The sequence below is a fragment of the Schistocerca americana genome, chromosome 3 (genome assembly GCF_021461395.2).
Source record: "Schistocerca americana isolate TAMUIC-IGC-003095 chromosome 3, iqSchAmer2.1, whole genome shotgun sequence".
Classification (NCBI taxonomy): Eukaryota; Metazoa; Arthropoda; class Insecta; order Orthoptera; family Acrididae; genus Schistocerca; species Schistocerca americana.
This window is the reverse complement of record NC_060121.1, coordinates 748309196-748330477: the sequence shown is the minus strand read 5'-3', so window position 1 is coordinate 748330477 and position 21282 is coordinate 748309196. Positions and strand designations below refer to the sequence as shown.

General features: G+C 42.9%; 1 protein-coding gene across 1 annotated transcript; it reads left to right on the top strand.

Annotated features, from left to right (window-relative positions):
• Positions 1-456: 456 nt before the first annotated feature.
• On the top strand, positions 457-16197 carry LOC124607043. Its single transcript, XM_047139218.1, has 2 exons — positions 457-970; positions 15394-16197. The coding sequence occupies exons 1-2, from the start codon at positions 475-477 to the stop codon at positions 15729-15731; spliced, it is 834 nt and encodes a 277-aa protein (XP_046995174.1). The 5' UTR covers positions 457-474; the 3' UTR covers positions 15732-16197.
• The last annotated feature ends 5085 nt before the right edge of the window (positions 16198-21282 follow it).

The following is a 21282-nucleotide window of genomic DNA, read 5'->3' as shown; positions in this document are numbered from 1 at the left end:
TTCTTGTTTTGATTTCTTTATTATCACTTCTTCTTTGCTAAACGACTACATGGTAGCGGGACTCACACTGTATTCCGGTTTACGATCGTGTTTTGTTTTTTGCCGGCTAAGAAGAATCTCACTCTATCCCTCCCATTCTCTTTTTCTCTCTGCTCCACTTGTCTAGATGCCCCTCGTGGCGGTCTTAGAATGATTACTGCCGCAGTGTCGTGGGAGTGACGTGGCATAAATTGTTGCGTCTGACCGCAGGCAACATTCGCCACGGGTCCTAAGCTGCAGACCGCCGTCCCCTCTCCCTCCTCTGCAGCCCCTCCCCCGCCTCGCCCTCCCTATCCACTTACGCTGTTTCTTTACGGTCGGATGTGTCCGTCCGTTGCGTGCCTTGCGGTGGGGGCAAGCAGAGCGGGCCGGATATAAGAGCAGAGCTGTCCGCAGAAACCGTCCAAAAACCTCACCGCGACTCCATTGTTCAACATGGCACCAGTAGTGGAGTGGCGTTCGGTGACTTACGTGTTACTAGCCGCAGCCGTTGCGTGCACCCAGGCGCGCAGTGTGTTGGAGACGAATTCGGTGGACCCTGCGGACGAGGACGAGGGCACGTGGTCAACGGTTCTGCTGCGCGACCTGCGGATGGTTTACAAGACGTACCGCGACTGCGAGACGCGCGGCAAGGACGTCACCACCTGTCTCAAGGTGAAGCTGCTGACGGAGCTGGACAGGGCTGCGAGAAGCCGTGCGCCCAATCTGCGGCTCGTCGACGGCCTCGTCAGTCTCGTGAGAGACGACTCGGCAGACGGCGGCGACTCGCGGCCACTGCCGCCGGAGCAGCAGCTGGTGGAGACGCTGCCGCGGTCTGCCGAGGACAAGCAGCAGTCGCTGGACGCACTGCTCGTAGACCGCGCCTCGGCCTTCCTCAGGAGCCGTTCGCTGCAGCTCAACCTCGGAGAGGCTGCGGCGCAGATTGTCGAAGGTAACGTCTGCCACACTGCACCTCAACAAAATTCGTTCCGTGTCACCGAGGGAGAGTTCAGTCATTCTGAAACTGAGGCCAGCAAAGCAAAATTAAGAATTTTAATTTCGTGTTTAATGTTCTTTTGCAAAGGAAAACCCAGGAGCATTGTCTAGATTCAATTCACGCACCACTGCAAAGATGTAGTGTCGGTGGGGTAGAGAAACAGCTAAAATCGTTAAAAACGAAGATCCAGTGCCTGGTACAGTTACTATGAGATTCCATAGCGGATTTCAGTCTGAGTTAGCCCGTCTTTTAGCCACAAAACATCGAAGATCCCTCTAACGAAAAGCTGTGCCCGGTGGGTAAAAGAAACCGCAGTTCACACATAACTACAAGAAGGATTGCATAACCGATCTGCTAAGGTATTGTCCAACATCCGAGACATCTATTTGTTGCTGAATCTTAGGACATATTCTGAGCTCTAAAGTACTGAGATATCTCCAACAAATAACCTCCTATGCCAACCAGCATGGGTTTTGATCACTGAAAATCGTTTCGTTCTTTCTCTTGTGATATTCTGAAAGAAATGGATCCGGACAGACAGGTAGATGCGGTGTTCGTTTACTCCCAAAAGGCATTTGACAGATACGCGTGTTATAAAAAGTACGGTCATATGGGGAATCAAGCGAGATTGTGACTGGATTCAGGATTTCTTGGTGGGGAGACATCGACAGATGTAGAAGTAAATTCACTGTGAGCCCCTGCGAAGTGTGATGGTTCAAATGGCTCTGAGCACTATGGGACTTAACATCTGAGGTCATCAGTCCCCTAGATTTTAGAACTACTTAAACCTAACCAACCTAAGGACATCACACACATCCATGCCCGAGGCAGGATTCTAATCTGCGACCGTAGCGGTCGCGCGGATCCAGACAAGCGCCTAGAGCCGCTCGACCACACCGGCCGGCAAGTATGATGGAACCCTTGATGTTTATGGTGTATAATAATGACCTAGCAGACAACATTAACGGTAATCACAGACATTTAGTAGATGATGTAGTTGTCTATACTAAAATACTGACCGAAAACAACAGCGTTAATCTTCAGTCATGTCTCGGTAAAATGTCAAAGTGGTGCAAAGATTGGCAACTTGCTTTAAACGTTCTCAAAGGCAAAAATTTGCATTTTGCACAAGACTACAATACCAGTGACTCGTAAGTGGAATCGATCTAATCATATAAATAAATACCTAGGTGTATCAGTTTGTAGGGATATCAAATGGAACAACCACGTAGGCTCTGTCGTGGGTAAAGCGGGTGTCAGACTGTAACACACTAGCAGAGTGCCAGCGAAATGCAATCCCTGTATAAAGGAAAAATTCAAAAGACATAATCGTTGGAAGGTAGACCAAAACATCTTTCGGAGAATTTAAAAGCAAATACAACATTAAGGTACAAAAGTAAATCGACTGTTGAACACTGAGGAGAGAGGGATTGGTGGGTGGAGCACGTGGAGTGCCTATGTAAAGTGGGGAAATAGTTTGATAAAGTGACAGAATAATATAGTGTCGGTATGGAGGACGTTGCAGACGTAGTACCGGTATTACAGACAGAGCGTACTGCAATATTATAATCAAACAAAATAGGAACAACGGTTCGCATTCCTTCGAAGTTTCTAAAAAATATTGAAGGATGTGACAGCCACACGATTACTAGAGTTAACGAGTAGAATCTGTGAGACTGGAGACATACCTTCAGACTTTCGGAATTATTTCATGTTCACTATCCAGAGAATAGCAGACGCAGGTTTAATCAACCACGTCAGAAGGCTGATTTTCCACAATATAGTCTAGCTTTTATGATAACAATTGTGGTTACTGATAAGATCCTTTGCTGCTTGTTGTGCTGCAGTGAATGTTACTAGCTTTTATCGCGTTCTTATAGGGGTATGCCCGAGGCTTTTGGGTTCAATGGAACTAGCTGCTGTGACGCACGCCATGTCAGATGATTAATGACTTGTCACTGCACACAATGCGGTGTGGTGTATGGAACCGTGCATCATCTTGGAATAGAAAGACCTGGAACTGAATAGCCACTTTCTATTAGCATCAACAGTGCATTACACTAAATGTTGAAAGATATACTGGGTACCGATGACGGTGAAGGATACGCATAACTTCCACAGCCGATCAGAATTGGAGGCGTCAAGCAGAACTGCCCATCAGATTGTGAGATAAGAAGAGATGACTATACTGAAACTCCAAATAATTAGGACATCCGGCAGCTAATTGTAAGACTTCAGGATCCTTGTGGCAAAAAACGCAGCCAGATGAAAAGGATTGCTCTTTTGTTTCAGTGGTTTTCCCTCCCCTACACTCAGCATCCTTTGTTCTTGGTTCTCATTCCATTGACCTGATTTGTGGTGCAGCGTGTATGTTTACAGAACTTCTGCAATTGCTTTTTCTTGCCAAATTTGTGGGTGATTATTTTTCGACCAGACATTTAAGGATATTGAACTTGCTTAGGTGGACATATTCGCTTCAGAAGATGCCTTTCAATATTCCACAGTCCAGCCCATGGTGTAAGAACTACGTCACTTCATATCGTCTGGCAGTTGTCACACGCTATGCTATAGGCCAACGAGTGTAGTCATGCATGTGAGAATGATCTGATTTAGTCGGCCTCTCTGAAGTCTTCAAAGCATGGGTTAGGCTTCTTTTCTCCGGCATCAACCAGGCACCTGGCTCTCGCCATCTACTTCGAACGTGGCTCACACACTGTAGATGTCCATGATGTTTACTGCGTTTCTCAATTCATCACAAGTAGGAACTCATTTATTTGCACTTCTTACACAAATCTTCTAATCCAGTGTCGATCTTCGCTGACGACTTGTGGAGTCAATACAGATTCAGGCTCTTTTTGGAAAAAGTTTAGAGCAGACTTCGAGGTTACCTTCCTGAAAGGTGTAAGCGGTACGTCTGGACGGAAATATGATCCTCACTTCTACTGAATACCTGTACAGTGTCCGATAGAGTAAGTACGAAGTGAAGGGTTGTTGAAAGCATAGGCAAGGGAAGAAGCCTTTAACAAACGTTACCTATAGAGGAGGGTAGAGGAATATAATTTTGTTCAAGCATCTAGGAATAAACAAAGGAAGAAGTACTTGGGGGCTACAGAAAATAAGTTACTCATGCCAATTCACACTAAGACTATTGCGCAACAATACTGACGCATTGTTAGAAGGGAGCATATTTTCTAGATTTCTTGCAGACATAATTATGCTGCTTTACGAATAACAGATGCATCACATTTTGGGAGTGAAACGGTGCGGGAACTGGAGAGGCACTCCAAAACTGAACTATGTGGGACAGTACGATTCTTGGGGACAAAAAATTTAAATTTCATACAACTTCACCGTCAAATTCTGGCAGTATATGGGCCATGTCCAACCGCTCTGAAATAGTGCCTACATTTTGGCCAAGGTCGCACAGACGGAGATGATGCTAGTTGAAAAGTGCAGAACTTGCACCACCTCCCACCTTTTCGGCAAGCTGAAGGAACATTTTGGAGGAAACATGTCCCAACGATGAAGACATTCATACAGCGGTTACCGAATGGCTCCGTGACCAAGAACGGATTTTTATCGTCGAGGAACTGAACGATTGGTAGAACGTTCCGACCATTGTTTACAGAGATTTTGTAACTATTTTGAAAAATACTGTCATTCATCTGTGTCACTGAACTGTATTGTAGCATTCAATGAAAGTTACTTGGCCTTTAATAATGTGGAATATTTAATGTACTTCTTAAAGTCCCCTCGTAGTACATGTGGAAACAGCAGAAATTATATATCAATGTACTGAATGAATTCTCAGAATATTGTTACATCAGAACCATTATACAACACCAGAGCGAGGGAAACAACTGGCATCGTAATGTTAATTTGTATCCAACTAAAAACGAAAGAAATAATAGAGTTTAGCGTATAGTTTATAACGTAGCAACTAGGTTACATAGTAATGTATAAACGTACCCCCTCTATTTTTTTTTTACTTGTGTTTGATAATAATAGTAATAGGTAAAGGGAAAGAATTTCACACCAACCATTACACGAGGTGAAATATACTTTTTTACTTTGTACTCCAATGAAGTAAGAGCGAACACTTGAAATGGCATTAGGCAAGTAGACGAATGGAAGTTACGTCGTATGGAAGGCGGTGAGTTGCTTAGAGCGGAAAGGCACCAGAGTGAAGTAGCTGGAAGTTATACGTGAGCGGCATTCTCGCGGGAACGCAGAAAACGTCTCGGTTGTTCTAGAAGAATCTTCGCGTAGGTAGACCTTCCGTCAGGTTAAAAGGGCGCAGAACAGCTACGCCGAAGGGGAATCGGAGTTCTGGGTCCGTGTGCAATGGATCGAGACATCTCAAAACACATAAAATGGGCACAGGAGATATTAATCTTTCAGTTTAAGAACTATTTATTTTAATTGTGATGTAAAGAAGGTAACAGATGCAATACCTAATGAGTCAAGTTCTTCTGTTTCAAAAATGGTTCAAATGGCTCTGAGCACTATGGGACTTAACTTCTGAGGTCATTAGTCCCCTAGAACTTAGAACTACTTAAACCTAACTAACCTAAGGACATCACACATCCAAGCCCGAGGCAGGATTCGAACCTGCGACCGCAGCGGTCGCGCGGTTCCAGACTGCAGCGCCTAGAACCGCTCGGCCACTCTGGACGGCCCTTCTGTTTCAGTTCATATGTATTCATTCATTTTCAAAAGTGGACACTTCTACTGTGATTCACGAGAGTGGAAGCATAAATTCAGTGGAGGAGGCATTAGCTGAGGTGTTGGCGCATTCGAAACATTAAGTCACTAGCGGGCTGCCTGGGAGGCAGGTCTCGTAGATGAACCTTGAAGAAAAAAAGAAAGAGGTTCATTTTTGATGTGCTGTAGTACTTTAGGAGTACTAAGGATTTTGAGACACTGCTCCGAGAGTGCGAATCAGCATGTGAGTAGTGACAGACTATTCTGCAAGTATTACACGCGATAACGTGTACGAGTAGGAAGTGGCTTTGAATATTTGTACAAGTATCGTTTCCAACTGTGACGATTACTAGACCGCTGATAGAAGTGCGTTCTCAAGTCATTATGCTGTCTCAACATGATGGGTGATTTCGGTGCACAACTTGGCGCTTACGAGATTTGTGATGGCTGTGTCTTCAAGCTTCAACCATGCAGATGGTCGGCTAGTCGCATGATGGCAGTGCTGAATACTGATGCTTTATTCCACGTGTTATACGGACATGAGAAAGAGTATAGTTTAGAATAATTATTGAAAAACCCGTGTGGCAGTGCAAAATCAATTAATGCAATTGAAAGTTTCTTTCCATATTGTATTTCCATCTTGTAATCATGTTAAACTATCAAGTGATTTAGGCAGATTTATAGAGTTCTAGAAATAGCTAACGTGAGTAAAGATTCTCTTTGTAGTGAGTGTTTCACTTGTGAGGAAAATTACGTTTAACATGACTGATGGGATAATAATATAAAGCACGTAACCGAAGACGTCTGCCTGGTACCACTGTCTTTCGCTCCTTTCCTTCTAACCGATAGGTGCCAGACACAACTGTAGCTACCGATCCCTTGCTGTTGTAACTACTGTTTATTAAAGAACAACGAACTTCATGGTTACATTACCCATAATAATAACATAGAGAAGACTTCAGCTACAAGCTGCTAACTTTATTATAGGAAAGCAACGTTTTGTATTTATACAGCAAAGTCGTTATTCCTCCCTTGTTTATCTCAGTATATTCTCGTTTCATTTTATCGAAGTCAAATACGTTTTTTGTTATTTGTGGCGGGTACTATCATTGGTCTACACAGAATGAATTTATTACGAGAGTTTTGTGTCTCTTCGTGGAATTAAAGTATCACATATTTTTCGATCCACGTTTCTAATAGACGATGGTTCCACAATATTTGGAACATCGGCAGTCCATTGGAGAGGCCCCCATCTTACTTAAATACGATTTTGGAAATATTTAGAAGTTATGAAATGGCAAATATTTCTAATACGCCATGATATGTCAACGGTTGTAACCAAAGGATTTTGCAAAAAAATATCGGTGGCATCACTCTGCCATCGGCTATTCTGGATATTAGCCGGTTAGTTATTTTCATCATTTAGCATGGTGGAATAAGGATTCTCATATTCTGAAGTATGGTTATTAACTGTTCCATGAACTTGGAACGTTGATTCATCACTGGAAAAAGTGCGTAAAACAAATTCAGGGTATTCTTACACACCAGCAATAACGTTTGCGTTGACTGCTGTTTGAAGAAGTTTCTCATTTGTATTCTCAGGTTGCAAACCATAGTTTGTAAGCATAAACGTGAAGACGTTTACGAACCATTGTGTGCGCTCTGGCTTGCAGCTGTAACAATTAGCAGTTGGCAGCAACAGTTGACAACTCGGGATGCCAAACAATCGTCTAGCGACCCTCTTCCACGCTTTCATTTCATACGGAGACTCTGTCACCGCTCGCAAATTTTAAAACACTTCTTGCCCATCCATAGCGTGATGCGCCATTGACTTGGATCTTATCAGCGCTCCAATTATCAGAACTTTCGCCGTACTCACGTTACAGACTTTTACAGAGCTAGCCACCTACTGATTCTGCCTTTCTCCTGTTGCCACTTCTGTTCACTCATCCCCACAAGCGCCACTGCTAGTCCTGGGTGGAAACTAGAACAAGGTTGCTCAACCTTGACAGTTAATAATTCGCCTCTGTATTAAGCGTACCGAAAATTAAATTTTCATGAGACGTGTTCGGCGTCGATTACTCCTGTTTACACGTTTTGAACTGGCTTTTCCTCTAGTTGCGAGCAGATTTTTAATTTCACAAACATTTTTAATTTCGCTTATGTTACTCACTAACTTCGATTGTAGGAGGCACAGTTTTTCTGTAACTGCTTTCCGTTTCTTTGTAATTCGGTTTAATTTCGTATAACTTCGTATAAACTGATCACGCGTTTACGAATTCTACTACGGATACACCACTCGTTTTGTACTCAGTACTGTGGTACTGTGTATTGGCTTTTCGTGTTTTCCTGAGCATTGCCAAAATGCAAATCAACAATCATTTGCAGTTAAGGAAAAAGTGTAATTGTAAAATCTGAAACGGAAATAATGGAAGCGAATGAAACTACTGCGGACTGTAACTACTGCTAGCAATCTGACCAAGCATTAATTTTTCCACTGAACATGATAAAAGGACCAATGAAAGCAGTAAGTAATATCCACATAGTGCAAATCTTTAAAAATGTTTTTTTTTACTGTATAGGAAACTAATACAAAAACTCTTCATTGTTGTGGCTTTCACTCGCAATACTACTTTGCCTAAGATATCTACGAAAGTATATTCTGTGCAAATGTTTCCATCGGTCTACTACAATCTGTATCTACTTCAGCCCCCACCATCCTCCAATAATCGAGCTATCCCTAATCTCAGTCAAGTAGTGCATTTGAAGACGTATTCTCATGAGTACCTCAATATTTGTTGATTAGATCATCGATCTACTCAAGTAACTATCAACGTTTCTGTAATAATACATTAACAAAGCTTCTAACGTCTTCTTGTTTGTAATGTTTATCGTTCACCTTTCACTTTGGCACCTATCTTCTCACCCGCTACCTTCAACAAAGACTTCCTAATCCTTAAATTTTTGTTCGATGACAACAATCTTTTTCAGATATTCTTTTCTTTCTGTTGCTAGTCCTCACTCTTTATTCTCTTTCCTTTGTGTGCCAGTTATTTTCCTACCCGATCGGCCAAAGTTACCTACTTCTTTTAGTGTGTCATTTCCAAATTCAATTCCTTCAACTTCGCCTGATGTAATTTAAACATTGCACTTCTGCTGTTTTACTTTTGTTGCAGTTCATCTCTTAACCTCTTTTCAGGATGCTGTAAATTCCGTTCAACTCATCTTCCATGTCGTTCACTATCTCTTCCAGACTGATACTATCATCGGAAAAATTTTTAAGTTTTCATTCTCGATAACCTTCAATAACTGCTCGAAGTTTTTCCTTGGTTTCTTTTACTATTTTCTGTGTGCACAGATTGAGTAACTGGGGAGAGAGGCCAAAACGTGCCTCACTTCTCAATTAAAGCCCCTCCTTCAGAGCCCATGCCTAATAAATTCGGTATGGTTTCTGTATAAGCTACAGATACCTTCTCGATATCTGTATCTCACAAATGATTACATGAGAATTCCAGGGCGTGCATTCTATTTAAATGTAGAAACTGTTCACGTTTTGTGTTTCGTCCCTTCCACACTCCGATTGCCAAACAGTGTCACCATTTGTATCTACATACTCAATAAATAAATGTAAGTTTCTTCAGCATGTCTTCTGAGATAAGTCGCACAGCCAGTATGGAGTCACGTTCTCCAACATTTCTCCGGAGTCCAGACAGATTTTCCCCCATATCATCTTCTACCAGTGGTTGCATTCTTAATGTATGCATTACTTATTTTTACAGATTGACCACTGAAGGTAGTTTACCGATGAAGGTAAGGTGTTTCCTCGATAAATGTCCAATTTTTCAACGCATGACACAAAAGGATTAATTATGTGATATCTACGGCAAAGAAAGGCAATTGAAAAGAGCATAATAAACTGATTGAGCAAAATCAAACATAAGGATTTGCCCATATGAAGAATCGCCGTGTATGACGTTTGAATATTGTAGCTGGATGCGACGTATGGGCCGAATGTAGACGAAAGATCTGAGCAGTCGGTCGTATATAGGTGAGTAGTAAACACGACAGTACACCGTGTAGGTTAACTGAAACTGAAGATGGATGAAAATCAGTGGAAGACGCATATCAGAGGTAACATTAGAGATTGGGACTCCGGGGGCCAAAGTGCCGGGTGGATCTTCAATATCACAGATACAGCGTTTCGACACTCGTTTACCGCCGCCCAAGACGACTGCAAATGATTCGCGTATGAAAGTCACTCCCCATCATCAGAGATATACGAATATCAACTGTGGCAGTGGTTCCAGGCCTTGGAGTATCACCTGAGAGGTGATCAACTGTGGCAGTGGTTCCAGGCCTTGGAGTATCACCTGAGAGGTAAAATGAAACTTTCTGAACGGTAAAAATAAATGAGGCCAATGACGATGTAGTGGCCATTGTAATTTTTTTAACGAGTCACAGTCATGGCATACTCTATAGAAAACCAGTTATTTGACAAACACCTGCTGGATAAAAAAGCGTCCTCTACGTGCTTCCACGCACTGCGATCTTCAGGAATACGAACCAGATAATCACTGAGGTATTCCACTGCCATCTGTCTGTCTTCCAACAGATCGCTTTCTCAGTTTTTTTTTTTAATTTCTTGGAATCCAGACCTTCCTTTGACTCCTTTGACCATGTACCAACCATCTTCCTGGTTGCTCTCCAGCCCACTTCAACTTTTTTCTCAACTCTATCATAGTTACGTCTTCCGTTCTAATCTGTTGTACAATGCACTTACCTATATTGATTTCCTTCCAGTAATTTGCAATGTGCGTCTCTCCAACATATGTGTGTTAAAATACATCTCACAGTCGTGAGTAAAATTAAACACATCAAAAAAGTTTTGCATCACCCCGGTTCACAGAACTCCTGAAGATAAACATTGACTGTGGATATTGCATCGCAGACACAGTCCCTTTGACTGTTCAGAGATGTCACTAAACCCGTCCAGAGATGTAAACAACCATACATGAGCAGGGGGTCCGACAGCAAATCAGTTCCAGTCATTTCACCAGGAAGGAGCTATACGGCTCGTGTTGTCCGTAGTTAATCCATACCTAGATGGTCAATAGCGAGGTTCGATCGCGTCTACATTGTTACTTTGTGCCAGGAAGAGCTATCAACAAGGAAAGTGTCCACGCGTCTCGAAGTGAACCAAAGCGATGTTGTTCTGACATGGAGGAGATACTTAGATACAAGAACTGTTGATGACATGCCTCGCTCAGGGCGCCCAAGGGCTACCAATGCAGTGGATGACCGATACCTATGGATTATGGCTCAAAGGAACCCTCAAGGCAATGCCACAATGTTGAGTAACGCTTTTCGTGCAGCCGCAGGACGTCGTCCTACGATTCAAACTGTGCGCATTAGGTTGAATGATGCGCAACTTCACTCCCGACGTCCATGGCGAAGTCCACCTCTGCAACCATGACACCATGCAGCGCTGTACAGATGGGCCCAACAACATGCCGAGTGGACCCCTCAGGATTGGCATCACGTTCTCTCCTCCTATGAGTGTCGCATATGCCTTCAACCAGACGTGTTTCGAGACAACCTGGTCAGGGTGAACGCCTTAGACACACTGTCAACGACTGCAGCAAGGTGGAGGTTCCCTGCTCTTTTGAGGTGGCATTACACGGGGCCGACATGCGCAGCTGGTGGTCTTGGAAGGCGCCGTAACGGCTGTACGATATGTGAATACCATCCTGCGACTGATAGAGTAACCATATCGGCAGCATACTGGCGAAGCATTCGTTTTCATGGACGACAAATCGTGCCCCATCGTGCACATCTTGTGAATGACGTCCTTCAGGATAACGACATCGCTCTACTAGAGTGGCCAGCATGTTCTCCAGACATGTATCTTGTCGAACATGTCTGGAATAAATTAAAAAGGACAGTTTATGGACAACGTGACACACCATCCACTATGAGGTATCTACCCCGAATCGCCATTGAGGACTGGGACAATATAGACCAACGTTGCCTTGATGAACTTTTGGATAGCATGCGACAACGAATACAGGCATGCATCAGTGCAAGAGGACCGGCTACTGGGTATTAGAGGTATCGATGTGTACAGCAATCTGGACCACCACCTCTGAAGGTCTCGCTGTTTGGTTGTATAACTTGCAATGTGTGGTTTTCATGAGCAATAAAAAGGTCGGAAATTATGTTTATGTTGACCTCTATTCCAATTTTCTGTACAGATTCCGGAACTCTCGGAACCGAGGTGATGCAAAACTTTTTTTGATGTGTGTATTTTACCATGAGCAATCAGAGCCACTTTTACCTCTCTATTCAATTCTTTTGCTGTCCCTCCAGTTGTAACAGCTAACTATTTTTTTTATTTTGGTAAACTGACAAGTAATTATCTGGGTTCTAGGACCAGTTTTTGTGAATGAAGGAATTTTTCGGAGCACATTTTCTTGGACCTCACATTTTAGACAAATTTTCTTGAAGTACAACTGATATTATTTTAGCGGAAGACGGTGATTCATAGTTATTATTATTGTTGGAATAGTTAAGATGGCAATTCCATTCGCAAACTGCAGGTGTGAAAGTAGACACCTACGACTACGGAAGCAATGAAATCAAAAGTGGGAAACTGAATAAACTTCGCGCATGGCCTACGACATGCAATGATGTACTCCAAATAAAATATTAAAAATCTATAGTTGGAAATAAGCAGAATAAGACACCCTATCTACACATTATTTCTTGGTATGGTGAAAAATGTAGAAACTGAACTACAGTTGCTTGAACATTAACTTGTATACGCCATTTGTCATTTTAAAAGAGTTAATTTTTTTTTACAGTTTAATGCTTAATTATATGTCGAACTTTGTTCAGGTTATTGAATGCCATCTGATTTCGTGCAGGGGTAATGCTATTTGTCCAGCAAAGTAGCTGACGATGGCCGAAATCGAGAGATTATAATATGCAGACTGGCTGTAGAAAGGGAAACATTTCTGAAAAAGAGAAATTTGTTAACATAAAATATAAACTTAATAATTACGATGTAATTCCAGAAGCTACTGAACTCGTTTGTAATCTGGTACGGAAGAGAAACGTGGAGAATACACAGACCGGACAAGAAGAGAGCAGAATCTTCTGAAATGTGATGCCACAGGAGGATGTTGATGACTAGATTTGTGGAGAGGGTGATTAATGACAAGGTACTGCCTCGAGATTCTGAGATGGTTGATCAAATTAGGAAAGTAGGGATGGATGAAAATTGTAAAGACTGAGCACGGCTTGACTACAGCAAGTTCAGGCGACTGTAGCTTACAGTAGTTCTGCAGAAATGTAGAGGTGTTTACAAGATAGACTATCTGTTGGTCAGTATCAAATCAGTCTTCGAGATGAGGATGGAGAAATGGTGCTGAACAAATCTGGAGCTAAGGCAACTGTGATACACCACAGGCCATAGATGTTAGGCCATAGATGAGAGGAGTAAACGACGGCAGCAGAGATGTATATGGACGCATGAGATGTATACCTCGCAGGAGAGCTTCTGTAAAGTTTGGAAGGTAGGAGACGAGGTACTGGCAGAGATAAAGCTGTGAGGACGGGGCGTGAGTCGTGCTTGGGTAGCTCAGTTGGTAGACCACTTGCCCGTGAAAGGCAAAGGTCCCGAGTTCGAGTCTTGGTCCGGCACACACTTTTAATCTGCCAGGAAGTTTCAAGACACCTGTTACACAAATAAATTTTCATTAGTGACCGAACTACGTTCCAGTGCCCTTTTCATATTACTGTATATTAGTAGCTTGTCATAGTTCAGAAATATCCGTTCTCATTTGCAGTCTCATCTGTTGTAAATATGCACACACGAACTTTCCTCGCACGTTGTAGTTTTTGTCGAAGTGAATAGGTGCAGTTTGCAATGCAAGTTCCACATAAACGTGAATTGTGTTTGTGTCTGCAGATCTGAGTATAACGAACCACAAAAACGCAGTAATACAAACAGGGTCCTACAGAGCGAACATATATATAGCACTGAATGAAAGTACCCACCGAAGGGGAACAAAAGTGCTGAGACTTGTTTCGGTTTATATTAATTATATGTTCACATAACAGACGACCTCAGACTCGAGTATCTTTTTCTTCAAACACGTCTGCTTCAAGCTGTGAATAATTGTCGTCACTATACTACTGGCCACTAAAATTGCTACACCAAGAAGAAATGCAGATGATAAAAGGGTATTCATTGGACAAATATATTATACTAGGACTGACATGTGATTACATTTTTGCGCAATTTGGGTGCATAGATCGTGATAAATCAGTACCCAGAACAACCACCTCTGGCCGTAATAACTGCCTTGATACGCCTGGGCATTGAGTCAAACAGAGCTTGGATGGCGTGTACAGCTACAGCTGCCCATGCAGCTACAACACGATACCTCATCTCATGAAGAGTAGTGACTGGCGTATTGTGACGAGCCAGTTGCTCGGCCACCATTGACCAGACGTTATCAATTGGTGAGAGATACGGAGAATGTGCTAGCCAGGGCAGCAGTCTAACATTTTCTGTATACAGAAAGTCCCGTACAGGACCTGCAACACGCGGTCGTGCATTATCCTGCTGAAATGTAGGGTTTCGCAGGGATCGAATGACGGGTAGAGCCACGGGTGGTAACACATCTGAAATGTAACGTCCACTGTTCAAAGTGCCGTCAATGTGAACAAGAGGTGACCGAGACGTGTAACCAATGGCGCCCCATACCATCACGCCGGGTGATATGCCAGTATGGCGATGACGAATACACGCTTCCAATGTGCGTTCACCGCGATGTCGCCAAACACGGATGCGACCATCATGATGCTGTAAACAGAACCTGGATTCATCCGAAAAAGTGACGTTTTGCCATTCGTGCACCCAGGTTCGTCGTTGAGTACACCATCGCAGGCGCTCCTGTCTGTGATCCAGCGTCAAGGGTAACCGCAGCCACGGTCTCCGAGCTGCTCCACGCTGCTGCAAACGTCGTCGAACTGTTGGTGCAGATGGTTGTTGTCTTGCAAACGTCCCCATCTGTTGACCCATGGATCGAGAAGTGGCTGCACGATCCGTTACAGCCATGCGGATAAGATGCCTGTCATCTCGACTGCTTGTGATATCATGCCGTTGGGATCCATCACGGCGTTCCGTATTACCCTCCTGAACCCACCGATTACATATTCTGCTAAGAGTCGTTGGATCTCGACCAACGCGAGCAGCAATGTCACGATACAATAAACCGCAATTGCAATAGGCTTCAATCCGACCTTTATCAAAGTCGGAAACGTGATGGTATGCATTTCTCCTCCTTACACGGGGCATCACAACAACGTTTTACCAGGCAACGCCGGTCCACTGCTGTTTGTGTATGAGAAATCGGCTGGAAACTTTCCTCATGCCAGCGCGTTGTAGGTGTCGCCACCGGCGCCAACCTTGTGTGAATGCTCTGAAAAGCTAATCATTTCCATATCACAGCATCTTCTTCCTGTCGGCTACATTTCGCGTCTGCAGTACGTCATCTTCTTGGTGTAGCAATTTTAATGGCTAGTAGTGTATCACGTTGTTTCTTTCTACCCAGTCCAGGGCGAGAAGGTAAGCGTTTATATGTCGTAATGCTTGTGCGCGCCGGCAGGTCGTCGCAAGAGGGACAAGATGGGCGGGCTGCTGCTGCTGCTGCCTGTGCTGATGGGCGGCATGCTGATCCCGCTGGCGCTGGGCGGCCTGGCGCTGCTGGCGGGCAAGGCGCTGCTGGTGGCCAAGCTGGCGCTCGTGCTGTCCTCGCTGCTGGGGCTGCGCAAGCTGCTGGGCGGCGGCGGCGGCGAGCAGCACGAGCCCGTCGTCCAGGTCGTCTCGCCGCCTCACCACGGCCACTACGGCCGCAGCATCGACCTCTCGCCGCTGCAGCACGCGGCCGGCGCACACGACCTCGCCTACCGGGCACACGCCGCCCGCCCCTCTGTCGCCGCCTGACGATCGCCCACGCACCGCCCTCTAATCTCGCCCTCCGCCGCTCCGTACCTCCAGCATCACAACCGTCACTCTTGGCTTTGATCTCAGCACCTCCTCCGCTCATTCTGTACGGGCTTCCCGGGTCCCGGGTTGTTTTTTCTGGAACACCGTCCCCCCTCCCCAACTTCCCTACAACGACAAGTAGACACGAAATGAAGTTCCTCGACGTAAGAAAGCTGAATTGCCTCACATACATAGGCAGGTATTATCCTGCTAGTCGAGCTTACGGCACGAAGCTGAATACGAATGTTTCCTCTCTAGTGTCCACACTACTATGATAACAAACAGGCTTCTTCCTCTACAGACGAACATTTCTCATATTTATTACTTATATGTATTTATTTGTGTGATATTTATTTGTTATACGTTACTTACTGTAGATGTAGCCCAAAAAAGGAAATGGTGTACATCATTGCCTCTAACTGCAATAAGAGCAAAAGAAAATTTTAAATGAGTTCTTATTTAATAACAATAATCATCCATTTGTCACTATGGAAACAACAAGAGTGGCATCATTTTCATACTGAGACGTGCCACGTGCTAAGAGCTGAGCGCAGCATAAAATGAACGACGTGGAAGGAAGAAAGCGTCATATCGTATTGACAGCTGAGAAACCCTGTGAGGCTGCTAAACATCCTAACCACAACGAGTTTTCATCCTCTGCAAGCGATCCTGTTGATCGTCTATAAATGTCATTAAGTAGCAAGAAAATGTGCTCCAACACAAGCTGCTTGGAGAGCTGTACAACAAGCGTGAGCTACGGGGCGTTTCTTTCCTGCGATTTATAAAACAAAATAAGAGCAGAGGAAAGTGTAGGTGTGTGTTTTATGAACGAGGTACTAAACATTTGGTAAGCAGGTGAGTGATTACATTAACACTGTTATAATTATTTACAAAAAGTGTGACCTTTGTGTACCAAACAAAGATATCGCAGTTATCTCTGAGAACCTTTTTCTTCCCATTCCGACAGCACGTATTACGGAAGACTTTCTCTGACCTAAATGACCGAAACAGGAAACACTAACTTTGATATTACGTTGACGAGTACAGTGAATGTGGCACCATTCAACAACAAACCCCGTGAGTTTAGCTTTGTTATTATTGCTAAAGTGACTTCCAGTTTGTGTGAAATTTTGACGTAACTACTCTATTTGAATTGCAAATATTGGTATTATTTTCCTTTGTCTGATCTCGCGTGAAGTAGTTCCAGTCATAATTCGTTCCTTTACCTAATTTATAAAATAATGATTTGTAATTCGTATAACCACTGACCAAACTGTCGATGTCTTTTCTTTTCGCTCGATTTCAGCAGATATTGCGATAATTATCATAGCTAACACTTGGTTCAACAATCATGAAAGAAGGTTGTATACATGGAAGAACCCTGGAGATACTAGAAGGTTTCAGATAGATTATATAATAGTAAGACAGAGATTTAGGAACGAGATTTTAAACTGTAAGACATTTTCAAGGGCAGATGTGGACTCTGACCACAATCTATCGGTTATGAACTGTAGATTAAAACTGAAGAAACTACAAACAGGTGGGAATTTAAGGAGATGGGACCTGGATAAACTGAAAGAACCAGAGGTTGTTCAGAGTTTCAGAGAGAGCATAAGGGAACAATTGCCAGGAATTGGGGAAAGAAATACAGTAGAAGAAGAATGGGTAGATTTGAGGAATGAAATAGTGAAGGCGGCAGAGTATCAAGTAGGTAAAAAGACCAGGGGTTGTAGAAATCCTTGGGTAACAGAAGAGATACTGAATTTATTTGATGAAAGGAGAAAATACAAAAATGCAACAAGTGAAGCAGGCAAAAACGAATAGAAACGTCTCAAAAACGAGATCGACAGGAAGTGCAAAATGGCTAAGCAGGGATGGCTAAAGGACAAATGTAAGGATGTAGAGGCTTATCTCATAAGGGGTAAGATAGATACTGCCTACAGGAAAATCAAAGAAACCTCTGGAGAAAAGAGAACCACTTGCATGAATATCAAGAGCTCAGATGGAAACCCAGTACTAAGCAAAGAAGGGAAAGCAGAAATGTGGAAGGAGTATATATAGGGTCTATATAGGGGTGATGTTCTTGAGGCCAATATTATGGAAATGGAAGAGGAAGTAGGTGAAGATGAAATGGGAGATATGATACTGCGTGAAGAGTTTGACAGAGCACTGAAAGACCTAAGTCGAAACAAGGCCCCGGGAGTAGACAACATTCCATTAGAACTACTCGCAGCCTTGGGAGAGCCAGTCCTGACAAAACTCTAGCATCTGGTGAGCAAGATATATGAGACAGGCAAAATTCCCTCAGACTTCAAGAAGAATATAATAATTCCAATCCCAAAGAAGCAGGTGTTGACAGATGTGAAAATTACCTAACTATCTGTGTAATAAGTCACAGCTGCAAAATACTAATGCGAATTCTTTACAGACGAATGGAAAAACTAGTAGAAGCCGACCTCGGGGAAGATCAGTTTGGATTCCGTAGAAAAATTGGAACACGTTAGGCAATACTGATCCTATGACTTATCTTAGAAGATAGGTTAAGGAAAGGTAAACCTACGTTTCTAGCAAATGTAGACTTAGAGAAAGCTTTTGACAATGTTGACTGACATACTCTCTTCCAAATTCTGAAGGTGGCAGGTGTAAATACAGGGAGCGAAAGGCTATCTACAATTTGTACAGATAGCAGATAGCAGTTTTAAGAATCGAGGGTCATGAAAGGGAAGCAGTGGTTGGGAAGGGAGTGAGACAGGGTTGTAGCCTCTCCCCGATGCTATTCAATCTGTATATTGACCAAGCAGTAAAGGAAACGAAAGAAAAGTTTGGAGTAGGTATTAAAATCCATGGAGAAGAAATAAAAACTTTGAGGCCCGCCGATGACATTGTAATTCTGTCAGAGACAGCAAAGGACTTGGAAGAGCAGTTGAACGGAATGGACAGTGTCTTGAAGGGAGGGTATAAGATGAACATCAACAAAAGCAAAACGAGGATAATGGAATGTAGTCGAATTAAGTCGTTTGATGCTGCGGGAACTAATTAGGAAATGAGACACTTAAAGTAGTAAAGGAGTTTACCTATTTGGGGAGCAAAATAACTGTTGATGGTCGAAGTAGAGAGGATATAAAATGTAGACTGGCAATGGCAAGGAAAGCGTTTCTGAAGAAGGGAAATTTGTTAACATCGAGCAATGATTTAAGTGTCAGGAAGTCGTTTCTGAAAGTATTTGTATGGAGTGTAGCCATGTATGGAAGTGAAACATGGACGATAAATTGTTTAGTCAACAAGAGAATAGAAGCTTTCAAAATGTGGTGCTACAGAAGAATGCTGAAGATTAGATGGGTAGATCACATAAATAATGAGGAGGTATTGAATAGAATTGGGGAGAAGAGGAGTCTGTGGCACAACTTGACTGGAAGAAGGGATTGGTTGGTAGGACATGTTCTGAGGCATCAAGGGATCACCGATTTAGTACTGGAGGGCAGCGTGGAGGGTAAAATCGTAGAGGGAGACCAAGAGATGAATGCAATATGCAGATTCAGAAAGATGTAGGCTGCAGTAGGTACTGGGAGATGAAGAGGCTTGCACAGGATAGAGTAGCATGGAGAGCTGCATCACACCAGTCTCAGGACTGATGACCACAACAACAACAAAAACATCTCCGTATTAAAATGGCAATATCTTCAACTTCTGACTATTTTATGGAAGAAATAGAAAATGCTATGAAATTCTGTAATAGCTTGATATTATTTTACTTAACCTTTTTTCACTTATTCTTTCGTACAGAAGAATCACCCCCTCTTCCAGATTCAGCAAACTCACTGAAATGACGAAGATTGCATTTTAAACGATAGATCAAAGTACTTAAAGCTTCTCGTAGATCACGTCCGGCATTGTTTTCAACGAATGTTTTTGTAAAATCACAACAGTTCGGTTTCAGCAAAGAATACTTGCACTTTTGATTTATTTGATAGGCGAAGTGCACTTTCACGTCTAAATTTCACTTTTCGCAAATCACGCACTGTGCCCTCACAAACAATAAAAACAGTACTACATTGTCCATCGCACACAAAAGTCAATTTACCATTCGTTCCTTCGTGCTACACTTCGCATGTCGGATTTCATCTTTACGATACAGTCAAAACCTTTTACTTCGCCGACAAATAAAATTGTACTAGTGATTGCACTCGCCATTACCCGCTTCTGAGGTCATTCGTCGCCTAGAACTTAGAACTAATTAAACCTAACTAACCTAAGACATCACACACATTCATTCCTGAGGCAAGATTCAAACCTGTGACCGTAGCGGTCGCTCGGCTCCTGACTGTAGCGTCTAGAACCGCACGGCCACTCCGGCCGGCTGGCGACGAAAGCCTTAGCAGTTTTGTAGAGTTGAAATAGCTACTCAAAAGTCATCAAACAGCACATAGCTGACATCCACCATTGAATAATTCTTGATCTCTTCTGCTCTCCTCCTCTCTCTAGCGAATCTTCATCATACAAATAATAGTCTCCGCCTCCCTTCCTCCGTCTGCCATTTCCTTCTCTCCTTTCTGTTACGTCCCATGTTCTGTAGATAATTTGTATACACGCGATGCCTCGCCTTAGAGTTCGCCGCCAGGTACTTGCACTACGCCGTTATCATTTGTGACAACATTCATCATTACGTCTTCAATCTCTCAAAAACATCAAATATTAACTTCTTCCGATTTCAGTGCCTCTTTCTATTCCTTTCCACATATCAATCTCTAAAAATGGTCTCAAAATATTTCTTCTATCCTCATTACATGAAACTTTCCCTCAATAACATACTGTCACCACCTCTTACACAGAACCCAGATGATAAATACGACCTAATGGAGATGGTACTTTATTACATAGAACACAAAATTTACTTAGTTTACATTCAATATATTAACATTACACGAAATTACAATATAAGTAATACGTTTACAAATAAAGTTTAATATTTTCGAATTAATATTTGTCTTTCGTATTGGCAACAATTGATAAAAAATACATGGTAATTTTAAACTGGATCAAAAGACAATTAAGGAAAGATAAAATACTTTCGAACTGACACACAGTAATTACACAGTACGTAAACTTCTGTCACAGTATCATCGTATTTTATATGTGAAATACAATTCTCTTGGAAAACAGATGCAGTTACAGAACCAGTCGATGCACTGTGATGACCAGGAGAACCACTGCATATTGACAAAGTGGTGAACATTTATGAAACTTCTAAGAAAACATATTTTTTAAATAGACAGTATAAATGCCAGTACGACTGTAGTTTTACGAGAGTGTGACAGTTTTGGTGCTAACAAACAGCTCATATCAGTGGTTGGTGAAACATGTATCGTCCTTCAGTCTTCAGAATGATGTCGTCCACATTCATTGACCCCTTTGCACGCTTTGTATCAGAGTTCAGAGTTCTGCACGAGGGACAGTCAAATGAAAAATACACACCCAGAACAACTGGGCCATGTAACTGTTCCATTGGAAA

Excerpts from the sequence above, each read along its gene's own strand:
- LOC124607043 (XM_047139218.1), top strand. The coding sequence starts at position 475 with ATGGCACCAGTAGTGGAGTGGCGTTCGGTGACTTACGTGTTACTAGCC. Across the intron at positions 971-15,393 it reads TGCGGCGCAGATTGTCGAAG|GTCGTCGCAAGAGGGACAAG; the intron begins GTAACGTCTGCC and ends GCGCGCCGGCAG.